Source organism: Xenopus tropicalis, chromosome 2 (assembly GCF_000004195.4).
Source record: "Xenopus tropicalis strain Nigerian chromosome 2, UCB_Xtro_10.0, whole genome shotgun sequence".
NCBI lineage: Eukaryota > Metazoa > Chordata > Amphibia > Anura > Pipidae > Xenopus > Xenopus tropicalis.
This window is the reverse complement of record NC_030678.2, coordinates 170982223-170998043: the sequence shown is the minus strand read 5'-3', so window position 1 is coordinate 170998043 and position 15821 is coordinate 170982223. Positions and strand designations below refer to the sequence as shown.

Here is a 15821-nt window from a genome sequence, read left to right as displayed (position 1 = left end):
ATGTGCCTCAGCTCACTCTGGCCTCCTAGTTGAGTGTGGCCCAGTGCTCAGTAGGGGGAGGTCAGAACCCCTCCTAAAGCAATATTAGGAATGGAGATGGGACAGCTTCCCAAGTTGGACTGCCTTGTTCTTCCTTTTTTTTGAGAGATAGATAGATAGAGAGAGAGAGAGAGAGAGAGAGAGAGAGAGATGAGAGATAGAGATAGATAGAGATATAGAGATAGAGAGATGAGAGATAGATAGAGAGATGATAGATAGATAGATAGAGAGAGAGAGAGAGAGAGAGAGAGAGAGAGAGTTGAGAGATAGCGATAGATAGAGAGATTAGAGATAGAGATAGATAGATAGATGAGAGATAGATAGATAGATAGATAGAGAGAGAGTTGAGAGATAGTGATAGATAGAGAGATGAGAGATAGAGGTAGATAGATAGATAGATAGATAGATGAGAGATGAGAGATAAAGATAGATAGAGAGATGATAGATAGATAGATAGATAGATAGATATAGAGATGACAGATAGAGATAGATACTGTAGATAGATAGATAGATAGATAGATAGAGAGATGACAGATAGAGATAGATACTGTAGATAGATAGATAGATAGATAGATAGATAGATGCCCAATCACAGTCAGGTTGGAGTTTTAATTACATTTTTATCAAGACATTCTACCATATACGCATTGTAAGAATATTGTTCCATAAGAATTAGATCTTAGACATTATTATTGATAAAAGTGCAGAACCCCCACCTCATTATGAAACAATGGTTGAAACAATGCAAACAGGTTAAGCTCTACTGGAAGATATAGATCTATCCTTCAGCAACCACTTGTCTAGGGAGGGGGGACAATAGATTAATGGGGCAAATTGAGATGGAGCATTTATGAAGATCCAATCTTCTGTGAAGGTCCTGGAGTGGGTCAACAATAAATTTGGTTCTAAGTCTAGCTTGGGCAATTTTAGACGGCTTTACCACCAAGGTGCCAGTTAACTTCAGGCAGTAGGGGGACTATGAAACAGAATCTAATTTTAAGTTGATAACAATAACATACTGTACGAACTATTGAAGCTGTAAATCCTGGTCCAGAAGGTCCACATCATACCTTCAGATTAGTGCAGGGCTCAACTACACCAGAGACTTCATTGGATGCCTTCAGATTGAGAAGGACAAGATTCATGTAGTCGCCCATGTCTACAAATAACTGGGTGATCCACAGGAAACATTTGTTGGATGTCCTCCAATCAACCGATCTCATCATACAAGCTGTAGATGCAATCACACAACTGACTAAACCATAGGTGGTAGACTTTTGTTTCTCACCGAAATACATGTAGATGCACGACAAGAAGAAACCCCTCTCTACTTCATCTGATCTAATTATACATAAGTGTCCCACCAAACCTTGTGCAAATAAGTGTAGTTGCATGATGAAATCTTGTGGTGTGAATGTCTATCTGGTCATAGTCTCTTATGTAATATAAAATAGCAACCCCATTTCTCAGGTATCCCCTAGATTATAAACAGCTAAGGGGGTGCTTAGTTATAGAAGGCACCTAAGTTAAAGTATCCCAGTTTAAAAACTGGCCAAAGGGTGTCACTAAGGTATATAAGCTGAGGCACGTGCTCTGGGTCAGTGTTGGACTGGCCCACCAGGATACCAGGAAAACCCCCGGTGGGCCCAGGTGTCAGTGGGCCCTCTTGCTTCTAGCTATTTAGCCTATTACATGGTCATTCCATATTTCTGTATGCGACTAAGGAAGCTTGATGGATAGAAGAATAGAGTATAGTATGTAGTAGTAGTATGTATGTAAAGAGACTAGGAGAGGGAGGAATTAAAGTTTTGAGAGCCGGCCCATGGTCTAGGGTTTTCTGGTGGGTCCCTGCCATCTCAGTCCAACATTGCTCTGTGTCCTTTTCCAAAAAAATCCACCTGAGCAGTCAAGTGGAGACAGAGGGGGACATTGGTCAAGTTAGGCCTAAATAGAGATAGGCTATCCCTTGTTATAGACCACACTAGGTATGATAGATAGGAGTAGGGTTAGCTAGATGAGCAGCCTGAGCTTCACTGAGGAGATTTAGTAAGGATTAGATTCCTGGGTGCACTACTGCCCAGAGTAGGGACCAAGTGTACAGACCTTAGGCCTAGAGTAGCTCGCCTAGGTTCCATCTGAGAAGCCTGAAAGTAGCTTTTGAGTTGAAATAATCCATTGTTCAATGATTGACCCCTGAGGAGCAAAGTACTGAATGATCGTCTGTACACGTGGTCCCTACTCTGGGCAGTAGTGCACCCAGGACTCTAATCCTTACTAAATCTCCTCAGTGGAGCTCAGGCTGCTCATCTAGCCAACCCTGTATCTGTATTTGTGACTATGTAAGGGGCATCATATCCTATCTCTTGTTATGAGTAATTTTCAAAGACTATTGTGTAGGTCCAAGAACCATGGCACAGATGTATTGAGTTCTACCTGGGTTCCTCCAGTTAACTATAACCTTACTCTAATATCCAGTATGGCTGGGGGTCCCATACTGGTAATGGATTGAAGACCACCAGGTTGAACTGATTGAAGGAGTAGGGCAGTTGCTATAGTTCTACTACAGCTGGGGGTATTTTGGCGGGATCCCTGGTTGGACTGCTTCAGTGACTTTGCCACCATATAGAATGCATTTTAATGACTCTGGGTGGGGGGGGGGGGTTAAGTCCGAGAGGCAACTTATTCATTTTTAATAAGGGTTCTTTGGACTTGATTTGAATCTAAAGTCTGAAAACTTTTTACTACCAAAGTTCCCCTAATTAATAAGCGTGTAGAACTCTCCCAGGGGTAATTAGGGATGAGCCGTTAGAACTGATGATAGCAATAATAGTCCTGATTTTTTTACGGTGTATTAAAAAAAAATAATCCCATAACTACGAGAAGGCTACTGTATATACATTCACCTCCCGGGGCTCCGCATTAATATATGAGCTCATTAAATGCGCAATAAACTGCAGCAGCCGCATTACTCTCGCGCTAGCAATGAAAGTGAAATTGGAAACCGAGAGGAGCTGAATGGAAATGGGTTTTATTGGCCGGAGGGGTTACCAGAAGTCAATACAATGTATTGGAATGATTAATATCCTGCTGGTCCAGCAAGAACATGGGAGTATCGTTATGGCGCTTGGTCTGCGCAGTAGATACGGCGTTTGCAACTCCCAAGTGAAGGCGTTGGGGTTTGGCCAGTAGAATGGCGGCTGGGAGAGTGGGGCACTGAGGCCGATTTATCGTTTATCGTTTGTTTACACCAATAATGTGGGCACAGCGGGTCCCCATCCCATACATTGGGTATATAAGGGCTTATTACACCATTCATCTTCTCCTTTGTGGCCAAAAGAACAAAACTTTTTGCATCGGAATTTGCAGGGTGAGACTGGGCCGACAGGACACTGGAACTTAGGCCCGAACCCTGCCAGCAACTTTGGCCATTCACGCACCCCCTAAGAATGGCACATGGCATGCAACGAGGCGGGTGTGGGGGTTGAGGAGGTGCTGGGGTGGAGGGCCCCCGAGGTGGACACTCCAGTTCGATACTGGAAATATGAATCTATGGAAATGGAAGCAGGTGGGTTGGACTGGGCGGTGCAGGGGCTACTGCCTCAGGGGCCCCTGCACCCCACAGTGGGCCCCAGACTCAGCCTTCACACCCCCCGCAGGGGCCCCCACCACCCATCCAACCTCCTCCCCTGAGCATGTGTTAAACTTACCTGCAACGCATCGGGGAGGGAGACCGTTGGCACAGACCTGATCCTTGCAGGGTGCTCCCCGGAGCCGACGCGTTGCAGGTAAGTGCATGTCTGGGGGCCCACCAGGTTTTTTCCCAGTACCCTGGCAGCCCAATCCAACCCTGGTTGGACATGGGCACCGCCTGTTACCTGATACATTCTAAAGGCCCTTGTTTAGAGCACCAAATAAAGATCAACTAAACCCATTTTCTGCTTAATGAAAGAAAAGCAACTTTCCATATACATTATTTTCAATTTTTCATTTGTCTTGACAATAGTTGCAACTGGAGGCAGTATCTGTCTGTCCCTTTCTGCACTGTTGGTTCTAACCCTTGAAACTATGTAACAGAAGCCGCTTCCCATCCCCCCAGGGCATCAGTTCCCACAACCCCTTCCAGGATTCCTAACAGGTCTGTTGCCTCATTGATGCCAACCCCCTGGAAATGAGGGCACCCTGACTTCCCTCGACGCTGGGTAAAACCCATTGCTAATTGCACCCAATATTGTACATTGTGCATGTCGGCATACATGGCCCTTATTGGTTTCACTTCTTAAAGTGCCAGAAAAGTACCTTCATTATCCAAAAGGGATTTTTCTTTTACATTTGTTTCACATATTGATACCAAGAGGGACCGTGTAGGGAGCGTAGTGGGGAAAAGTATCTGTTTGGTTCAAGGAATAATCAGAATTCATGGCTTTAGCCTAGTTTTGAGTTACGGTGCAATACTTCCCTCTAGTGGTCACACTGCAACAATGCACAAGAACCAGACAGAACCATGAGATCTCTCAATAAACACTCTGCTTATGGATTGTAGGTTCTACTGGGAACCTACTGTCTGTCTGTGTATGGGCTTCAGGGATAGTGTATATTATAAGTAACCCTGTCCTCTGTATAACAAAGTCACATTTGCTAATGTAGCTGCTATACAGAGATGCCATCCATCCCATTTATACAGGCCCATCCCTGATTGATGCGCCATTTGTCAGTGTGCCATAGCCCCCCCATTGGCCAGGCCCTGCCCATCACTGACCCACCCCCGAATGTCACCAGCCCCGCCTCTGACATAACCAGCTCCGCCCCTCGGCCTGATGTAAAGGTGGCAACCCTTCTACTATATCACAGTAGCCCCTACCCTATTGCACTAGCCCTAGGTATCTTACATCCCTTGGCCCTTGTCCCCTCCCCTTTTATACACTCGGGAACAGGAAGTGGTAAACTCCCCCTGAGCCAATGGGGAATACTTCCCTCTAACAGGGCATTGGTTACTGACTGGGGACTCCCCAAGCAATTGGGAAGAGTTGAACCCTTAGGTTCCCTGCATTTAGGGCTGACATGGACATTTTTCCCATAATACCGGCCCTTGGGTCAGGGACAGGCCATGTAGGGTTGCCACCATTCTGGTTTTGACCCGGACAGCCTGGTTTTTGGACATTAGGAAAACTGGGGAGAGACTGACATTAAGAACTGACCGCTACATTATAGCCCCACCCAGCAAGATCACTGCCCCGCCTCTTCTCTGCCCCATGACATCACAACCCACTTCTTCCCTGCCCCCATATGACATCACAACCCACCTCTTCCCCCCCCATGACATCACCACACACCCCCTGCCTGGCGGAAAAAGCCGGCAGAGGTGGTAACCCTAAGGCCGTGACATCATGTAAGGGCAGGGCTTTGACCTAAGGGGTGGGGAAATGGGTGGACCGTGTGGGGAAAGGGTGAATGTGATTGGTAAATGGGTGGGGAAATAGGCGGGGCAGAGGCCGGCCTATGATTATAAAGGCTGATTGGCAGCGGAGAAGGTGAGGAAGGGGGGTTTATAGGGAATTATAAAATGGCTGGTAAGTATATGGGAAAGTAAATGTATAATTTGCCCCTATGTCTCTATACAATATTGTCATTTCATTGGGACTGGGGGGGGGGTTTATGCAGTTGGTGTAAAGGAGGCAATTTATATAACTATACGGCGAATCAGATACAAGATGCCATATTGTTTGTTTCCACAGGGAACCCCGCAAAGTGATTCTGCACAAAGGCTCCACTGGGCTGGGGTTCAACATTGTCGGAGGGGAAGACGGAGAGGGGATCTTTATCTCCTTCATCCTGGCGGGGGGCCCAGCGGATCTGAGTGGGGAGCTGCAAAGGGGAGACCAAATCATATCGGTGGGTATCGACATTCCCAGAATAAAGGACTTTGTCTGCTGAACGGCGCATTTGTGCTCCTCTATTGCTTTCCACTGACTGTGGCCCCAAGTTGCCAACACCCACCTAACTGCCAGCTTACTCTTGTGGGGCCCTACCCTCCCAAGTTGCCAACACCCACCTAACTGCCAGCTTACTCTTGTGGGGCCCTACCCTCCCAAGTTGCCAACACCCACCTAACTGCCAGCTTACTCTTGTGGGGCCCTACCCTCCCAAGTTGCCAACACCCACCTAACTGCCAGCTTACTCTTGTGGGGCCCTACCCTCCCAAGTTGCCAACACCCACCTAACTGCCAGCTTACTCTTGTGGGGCCCTACCCTCCCAAGTTGCCAACACCCACCTAACTGCCAGCTTACTCTTGTGGGGCCCTACTCTCCCAAGTTGCCAACACCCACCTAACTACCAGCTTACTCTTGTGGGGCCCTACTCTCCCAAGTTGTCAACACCCACCTAACTGCCAGTTTACTCCTGTGGGGCCCTACTCTCCCAAGTTGTCAACACCCACCTAACTGCCAGTTTACTCCTGTGGGGCCCTACTCTCCCAAGTTGTCAACACCCACCTAACTACCAGCTTACTCCTGTGGGGCCCTACTCTCCCAAGTTGTCAACACCCACCTAACTACCAGCTTACTCCTGTGGGGCCCTACTCTCCCAAGTTGCCAACACCCACCTAACTGCCAGTTTACTCCTGAACCTAGAGGGTAAGTATGGGTGCACCCCTATGAATTAGTGGCCCATCTCTAACTAATTTGTCCCTTGGCCTCTAAGCCACCTATGTCCTGGTCGGGGTTTGGGCGACCCATTCTATGTATCTGGCCTGTTCTCAAGCACCTATTGCCTCTTGCACTTAGAGCCCTGTTCTATCTGTCCTGCTGGTCTAAAGAGAACCCTTGAACTAGGTGTGGTTCCCTCCTTATAAACTCTCCAAACCATATCTCCCTCTAGTGGCCAGGGTTTGCATTACACTCTTCCTGAAATACATGGAAACTGCTGCCACCTAGTGGCTGAACTACGGAGGACAACTAACCCTAATAATTACTATTAGATACACAGCTAAAGCTACACTGGGAAACAGCATGCAGTTTAACATTCTCACTTTCCCACCCCCTTACACACTCTCAGTCGTGACCATGTGCAGCCCCCCCCCCCTTCCACCCACAGATATCACTCCAGCGGCCCCTCATTTCTCAACAATCCTGTCCCCCATAACACTTAACTAACTGCTTGAAAGAGAGAAGAGCAGCACTGTAGTCTGGCATGGTAATTCCATCTTCCTATGGCTCTGTCCTCCCTTTCACAATCACTAGAGCAGAACAGCAAAAGTCCTATCAACCTCAGCTTCATGGCCCCCCTAACTGGCCTTCAGGCTGGGCCCCCTTAGCCCATAACAAGGTTACAGATATATAGAAACATTGGGGTAACAGTCACCCCGCTATAGTTCCAGGGGTACCCAGGGCACAAATAAGCACTCACCCCAAATCCCCCCCTAACTGGCCTTCAGGCTGGGCCCCCTTAGCCCATAACAAGGTTACAGATATATAGAAACACTGGGGTAACAGTCACCCCGCTATAGTTCCAGGGGTACCCAGGGCACAAATAAGCACTCACCCCAAATCCCCCCCTAACTGGCCTTCAGGCTGGGCCCCCTTAGCCCATAACAAGGTTACAGATATATAGAAACATTGGGGTAACAGTCACCCCGCTATAGTTCCAGGGGTACCCAGGGCACAAATAAGCACTCACCCCAAATCCCCCCCTAACTGGCCTTCAGGCTGGGCCCCCTTAGCCCATAACAAGGTTACAGATATATAGAAACATTGGGGTAACAGTCACCCCGCTATAGTTCCAGGGGTACCCAGGACACCAGTATTTTGGAATTTGTCTGAACCCCAAATCCTTCGTGAAAGATTCAACCTAATACCGGACTGAATTTGGATTTGCGAATGGATATAGAGGTATAGAAGATTTGGGCATGGGCTGCAATTTGTCTCAGTCCCACTGGGTGGCAGTAAAGCTCTAGGAATGGCACCTAAGGCACCTCTTTCTGCATACTGGGTGCAAATCAGTGTGGAAAAACCACGTTGGAAAGGCAGATATTAAGCACAGGAGTGAATGCAGAGATATTCAGCTCCAATCCGTCAATAGGTTCCCATTTCACCCAAAGGGGAGGTGAATCTTTAAGTTAACATTTAGTACGTTATAGAATGGCTTATTCATAGACACTTTTCAATTGGTCTTCATTATTTATTTCTTATAGTTTTTCAATTATTTGCCGTCTTCTTTTGACTCTTTCCAGCTTTCAAACGGGGGTCACTGACCCCGGCAGCCAAACCCTATTGCTCTGTGAGGCTCCAGTTTTATTGTTATTGTTACTTTTTAGTATTTATTTTGTCTATCAAGGTCCTTTCCTATTCATATATCAGTCTGTCATTCAAACCACTGCCTGGTTGCTAAGGTAATTTAAAACCCTAGCAACCAGATAGCTGCTGAAATTCCTAACGGGAGAGCTGCTTTAACATAAAATGTTATAATTATAAAAAAAACTACAAATAATAAAAAAATGAAGACCAATTGCAAATTGTCTCAGCGGGGTGCAACGAGATGGGAGTGGGGGGCAGGAGAGGTTCCAGCCTGGCGCCCCCCAATCATTGCGCCCTAGGCAGTTGCCCACCCCTAGTTCCGGCCCTGGGTAACATACAGGTTGTGGGTAGGATTTTCAGATGCGGGTATAGATGGCAGGTCCATGGGTTACGGGTCTTATCTATATAAATATATATCTTATACATTTACTCCTTTTTTACTCATTTTTTATTCAACTATTTTCTACCCCCCCCCCCACTTCTGATGATGTCACTTCCAGTTTGCCGCAACATCACTTCCTGTTCCATGGTGGTCAGCGGGTTGTGGCTAAGGCAGTTTTGGGTTGAAAAGAGGGTCCCAAGTGGGTAGAAACGCAGGGTGGTTGTGGGTCCAGGTCAGGGTTTCAAAAATTGGTTCTGCTCACGATTCTGCCCAGAACCAACCAAAATGGATTTAGATTGAATGGTGTCTTTAACTCAGGGCTGCCCCTCCTAAATCCAGAGTCTTCTAAATTATACATGGGATGGGGTGGAGCTGGGGACATGTAGGAGGCCCTGGTTGGAGAAGTCACCTTCAGAAGGCAAGCCAGCTTACAAAGGCATTCTGGGTATTGTAGTTTGTACTGAGGTTCTCAACCTGTGGGTCTGGACCCCTTTAGGGGGGGACCCCATCGGAAAACACATATTTCTGATGGTTTTAGGAATAATTTTATGGTTGGGGGGGGGAATTAGGAAGGTGGAGAACCACTGGCCTAGACCTACAGTGGTGAAGCCGTCTGTGCATCTGGTGAGGGATGCGCCACAAGACTGACCCCCCGGGGCTCCTGTAGACCTCGGTACAGGAGCAGGTGGGGATCATTTGCTTCACTGCCTCCCAAATACGAGCCCATTATGTTATCATTATCCCCATTCAGCTTCTTGGCTGCGTTTGTATTCAGACTCGTACGCGCGAGGCCTTTGGAAGCGCAGCTTTGTTGCCAATGGAATCGCTGTGATTATCTGCCCATAAAAAACACATTACTGCCCAAAAAATTGGCCAAAATGACTCCCCGCTCGGCAGTATTAATGTTGGATTAGAGAGCGGCAATCAGCAGCAATGCGAGAGTCCTCTGCAATTATGGAGCCCTGAGTGGTTCCCCCTTCCATTGGCTAATCTGTAGCTCCGCCCCAGGCAGGTGTGGGAATAATGCGCCGAATAATGCACCGAAACGGCCGTGTTTAACTGCTGATATTCCTGCTCTCATTGTACCCAAAGGCTCAGAGACATCATAATCAGCCTACAGGGTGTATCTAGTCAGGCAGTGCTCTTTCTATTAAAGGGGAACTCCACCCAAACACAACTTAAACATAATTTCAAGCACTTTACAATATACAATTAAAAAATCTGCAGCCTTTTCATGATGTTAAATGTAATAATCTGGTTTGGAACAGTCCCATACGCCCCGCCCCCTGTTCCCTAAGCCCCACCCCTGTTCCCTAAGCCCCACTCTGTTCCCCTGCTGATCTGGCTGACTACTTTGTGACTCAAATAAAATGTAACAGTAGTCACCTGTCCCTCAGCCTTCAGCCTCCTCCTCCCAATCCCACAATTCCCTGCTGCACATGATGTCAATAAGGAAAGGAACATCCCAGTGCAATGCATTGTGGGTTATGTAGTTCCTGCATGCTGTCTGTAAGCTGTGGGGAAGTTGTTACAATTTGTAACATCAGTGGTTTAGTCCCTCCTCCCCTGCCAGGATTACAAATGATGCAGAAAGAGTAGAACAGTTTTGCAGCTGGATTTCAGCATATAAACATGGGATTTATTCCTACTTTTTGAAGGAACAGATTACAGGGATAGGGATATTAGGGGTTTTCCACCCCCTAGTGGATCCCCTCATATCAAAGTGAGGCAGGAAGTGGTCACCATACTAACTAGCCAATGGAAAACATATTTAGATTAACTTACTTTATACATTCTGCCCAGCAGCTAAGGAAACGGAACCTGTAAGGATTTAAAGCCATAGGGGCCATTAACCCTGTGGGTCCCTATATATGTAAATGTAATGGAAGCTCTTTTTTTCTTATCTCCCCCAGGTGAATGGCATCGACCTTCGTGGGGCATCCCATGAACAGGCCGCGGCTGCGCTGAAAGGGGCGGGTCTAACAGTAACAATTGTAGCCCAGTATCAGCCAGAAGGTAAGAGACGCCCCTTACGTGTGTACTGTATCTTTAAATACCCGAGGCTTGTTTGTTACATGTGACGTATGTGTTGGATCAGCAGTAAAACAGTAGTAAATGTGGTAGTTTCTCTTTAAATTAACCTTATGTATGATGTAGACGGTAATATTTTGAGATAATTTTCAGTTGGTCTTCATTTTTTATTTTTTATGGTTTTTCAGTGATTGAGTTTTTTGTTCAGCAGTCTAGTATTTTAGAAGCTATCTGGTTGCTAGGGTTTTATTTACCCTACCAACCAGGCAGTGGTGTGAACAAGAGACTGAAATATTAATAGGACAGAGACTAAATAGAAAGATAAGGAATAAAAAGTTACAATAAGAATAAAATTGTAGCCTCACAGAGCAATAGTTTTTGGCTGCCGGGGTCAGTGACCCCCATGTAAAGGCAGGAAAGAGCCGGAAGAAGGCAAATAATTCAGGGCAGCAGACAGCTGGAGTGAGACAAAGGCTATGATTGGGCCATTGGCTTTTTGTTCTAGGGAAGTTCCCAGGTATTTGGGATGTTTGATGATGATGATGATGACCCTGGGTGCAAAATAAATAACTCCCTGGTTTGGGGGCACTGAGAGCAACACCCAAGGGGTTGGGGAGCATCATGTTACCCCTGAGCCACTGGTTGGGAATCACTGGTCTAAGGGGACATGGTGCGACCAGTCCCCCCTCCCTTCTCCTGGCCCGACTGCTTCACTATATTTAAAGGTTGGAGAAGGGCCGGGGAGGGGGGACTATGGTACAGCAGAACCCACATTTTCAAAATGGAGTAAAGCTCAGTGTAAAGGTGGCCATACACGCTAAGCAAGGTCGCCAAGCGAGCGGATCTTCTCTTGACATCCCCACCTACGGGTGGGCGATATCGGGCTAATTCGGTGGATTGACCCTGGGGCTAAATGAGCGATGGGTATAGGCGTCCATCGGTTCAGGGGCCGCATCAACAAGCTGATGCGGTCCCCGATCCGACTCATTTTAAAACCTGCCCAATAGAGATCTGCCAGATTTCAGGCCAGATATGGGTCGGACAGGCCCGTCGGTAGTGCCCCTACACGGGCCGATTAGCTGCCGAATCTGTCTAAGGGACCCATATCGGCAGCTAGAAGATTCTAAGCTCTTCTGTTTTGCTTTGTTTCCAGCAATCTTCAATTCACAGCTCTTGTAGGGGCTCCATTGGGGGCTCATTTGCACAGTAATGTCTCTGTCTAACCCTAGAACAATAGGTGCAAAAAGCCTCAAAAAGCCAACACTGATTAAACAAGAAGTATAATTAACACGTCCAGAACTACAGAGCTGCCTGACAGCATTGGGCCCCCACCTTTATCTGTGTCCCTTCGGTTCCCAGCAGCCATATTGGTATCAGTACGTGCACACTGGCACCCAAACTGGGATATTGGGGTACCGGAGGAGCTTGCAATCTAATCACACCAACATACCAGGGTCATTTGCTTTTAGACTTAATTACCGTATCCGTGTGTTTTCCAGAGGTAAGTGGAGACCCAGAACCACACAAGCACAGGAGTAATATACACACTCTATTATATTATATATTATATATCATGTTATAATCCTGCTATAATGTATAAATGAGTATTCCTACCTTATTTCCATGACTCTCTTCTGTTCCACCCAACCCTTTCTGAGGTTTCCTACAATGGAATCTGCCATAGTGAATGAAAGGTACTGGTGGGATCATAGAGCACTTTATTGTGGAAGAAACCACTGCAGTCGTATCACGTTCCCACCAAGCAGGATAGGTATATATACTGTATATATATATAATTCGGCTCTTTATCTCTTCTAATGCATTTGGATGAAGAGCAATGTTAGCAGCGAGGATTCTGTGGCCCTGCAGTGCTATTGCCTTTCCCCCCAAACCCATATCATCTCCCAGTAGGCAAGGAAACATGATATGACTGCAGGACTTCCCTTAGGTATGGGATCTGTTATCCGGATTTTATAACTTATGTCTACTAAAAAAATCATTTAAACATGATTCAAACCCAATAGGACTGTTCTGCCCCCAATAAGGGGTAATTATATCTTAGTTGGGATCAAGTACAGGTACTGTTTTATTATTACAGAGAAAAGGGAATCATTTAACCATGAAATAAACCCAATAGGGCTGTTCTGCCCCAATAAGGGGTAATTATATCTTAGTTGGGATCAAGTACAGGTACTGTTTTATTATTACAGAGAAAAGGGAATCATTTAACCATGAAATAAACCCAATAGGGCTGTTCTGCCCCAATAAGGGGTAATTATATCTTAGTTGGGATCAAGTACAGGTACTGTTTTATTATTACAGAGAAAAGGGAATCATTTAACCATTAAATAAACCCAATAGGGCTGTTCTGCCCCCAATAAGGGGTAATTATATCTTAGTTGGGATCAAGTACAGGTACTGTTTTATTATTACAGAGAAAAGGGAATCATTTAACCATTAAATAAACCCAATAGGGCTGTTCTGCCCCAATAAGGGGTAATTATATCTTAGTTGGGATCAAGTACAGGTACTGTTTTATTATTACAGAGAAAAGGGAATCATTTAACCATTAAATAAACCCAATAGGGCTGTTCTGCCCCCAATAAGGGGTAATTATATCTTAGTTGGGATCAAGTACAGGTACTGTTTTATTATTACAGAGAAAAGGGAATCATTTAACCATGAAATAAACCCAATAGGGCTGTTCTGCCCCAATAAGGGGTAATTATATCTTAGTTGGGATCAAGTACAGGTACTGTTTTATTATTACAGAGAAAAGGGAATCATTTAACCATTAAATAAACCCAATAGGACTGTTCTGCCCCCAATAAGGGGTAATTATATCTTAGTTGGGATCAAGTACAGGTACTGTTTTATTATTACAGAGAAAAGGGAATCATTTAACCATTAAATAAACCCAATAGGGCTGTTCTGCCCCAATAAGGGGTAATTATATCTTAGTTGGGATCAAGTACAGGTACTGTTTTATTATTACAGAGAAAAGGGAATCATTTAACCATTAAATAAACCCAATAGGGCTGTTCTGCCCCCAATAAGGGGTAATTATATCTTAGTTGGGATCAAGTATAGGTACTGTTTTATTATTACAGAGAAAAGGGAATCATTTAACCATTAAATAAACCCAATAGGGCTGTTCTGCCCCCAATAAGGGGTAATTATATCTTAGTTGGGATCAAGTATAGGTACTGTACAGTAACAGGGGGAATTAATTTGGGCAAATTGACATGTCTGCTTACAGCATACTTCTCTGGGCCACAGAAGCCCTCGCAGCACAGTGCCTCCTCCATGTGGGTTATATGGGAAGCAGCCCATGGGGTACATTTGCCCCCCCCCTAATGCAAGGCCCATACTTCAGTAATATAAAGTGGGGAAAATTAAAAGTATAAAATCTATGATTCACTGTTGGTTCTGTAGAACGGAACCCCATTTATAATGCATGGTTATATTTATAGACAATCATCTAGAACATCCGCTGCCCCCAAATGTCATTGTAGCGTTTGGATCAGAAATCCCCCTGCACAGATACATACGTTTATGGGCCCAAATGCTTGATTTGGTTATTAAAATGATAAATCTCATGCGGTTTAGAATAGAGTTCCTGGGGCCAATAAATTCTGCTTGAATTGTCGGCGGAAATGAAAGTACATTTAAAAGACGTGGATTAAAGAAGAGTTTGCAAACAGCCATGACTTGATATGAATCAAAGGAAACATAAACCCTCAAAATAAATATATAGAGAGATATTAGCGGTATTTAGTGGTGGTGGTGACATCATGGGGGCGGGTGTTTTAGGGGCGGGGGTGTGGGCGGGTTTGGGGTGGGGAATAGGTGTGTCACAGTTTGGGTTGCGCATAAGGCAGTTGTTGGTCTGGTAGTGGGTCTAAGTGGGTAGAAATGTGGGTTGTGGGCAATGGGTTTAGGTTTCAAAAACTGGTTCTGTGTAGGACTCCCGCCCACCCCTATTAACCCATGGCAGGCTCTGGCACAGCTTGCATTATGCTGTGGGGGCGGAGCAATGTTCTCATAGGCGGGGCACTGTTACATTTGTCCTCCAGCCTATCAGTGGGTTGTCTCACCCCCAAGCACCCCCAACTCCCCCCTACTCATGAAGCTGATCAAATTCCCACACACACAGCGTCGGACCGGGCTGCCGGGGTACCGGGAAAAAAACCCAGTGGACCCAGGCGGCCCAAATCCAAACCCCCCCCCCCCAGGGTGCTCCCGTGATCTGCCGTCTCCCTCCCCCGGCACACCGCAGGTAAGTTTCTTTTAGGAGCCCTCGGGGTAGGGGGTCCGAGGGTTTTGGGGGCCTCTGCTGGGTGGGAGTAGAAGGCGGCGGGCGCCATTGGGCAGTGCAGGGGCCCCTGAGGCAGACACAGGTTAGTGAGGGGGGGCTGGGGGAGGCAGGGGGCACATACATTACAAATCAACAGCCCTAGGGTTTATATCAGCATAGTGACATGTTCCTGTTAAACCTGAACTGTGTCACTGTCCCTTTAAATGGGATCTGTTCCTCAAGGGATAGGAAACAAAGGGTTACTGGCAAATACAATGTAAATGGTTTGTAGAATAATTTAGTTAAATATAAATATATATATAATGGATAATGTCCATGGCCTGGAAGTAGTAGTGGCACTTTCCGCGTCCGCCCTACAGCCCGTGTGGTTATACAGGTATAGGACCCATTATCCAGGATGCTCTGGACCAAGGGTATTCCGGATAAGGGGTCTTTCCATAATTTGGATCTCCATATCTTAAGTCTACTAAAAAATCAATAAAACATTATTAAAACCCTATAGGATTGTATAAGAATTAATTATATCTTAGTTGGGATCAAGTACAGGTACTGTTTTATTATTACAGAGAAAAGGAAATCATTTAACCATTAAATAAACCCAATAGGGCTGTTCTGCCCCCAATAAGGGGTAATTATATCTTAGTTGGGATCAAGTACAGGTACTGTTTTATTATTACAGAGAAAAGGGAATCATTTAACCATGAAATAAACCCAATAGGGCTGTTCTGCCCCCAATAAGGGGTAATTATATCTTAGTTGGGA

General features: G+C 45.8%; 1 protein-coding gene across 3 annotated transcripts in view; it reads left to right on the top strand.

The window, feature by feature from the left end:
- Positions 1-15821, top strand: part of dlg2 (discs large homolog 2) — a 615655-nt gene that overhangs the window by 387746 nt on the left and 212088 nt on the right. For all 3 annotated transcript variants that reach the window (XM_018091766.2, XM_012958043.3, XM_031897354.1), the window contains 2 exons: positions 5772-5928; positions 10624-10726. In XM_018091766.2, coding sequence (XP_017947255.1) covers positions 5772-5928; positions 10624-10726 — 260 coding nt within the window. The remainder of the gene's footprint in view (positions 1-5771; positions 5929-10623; positions 10727-15821) is intronic.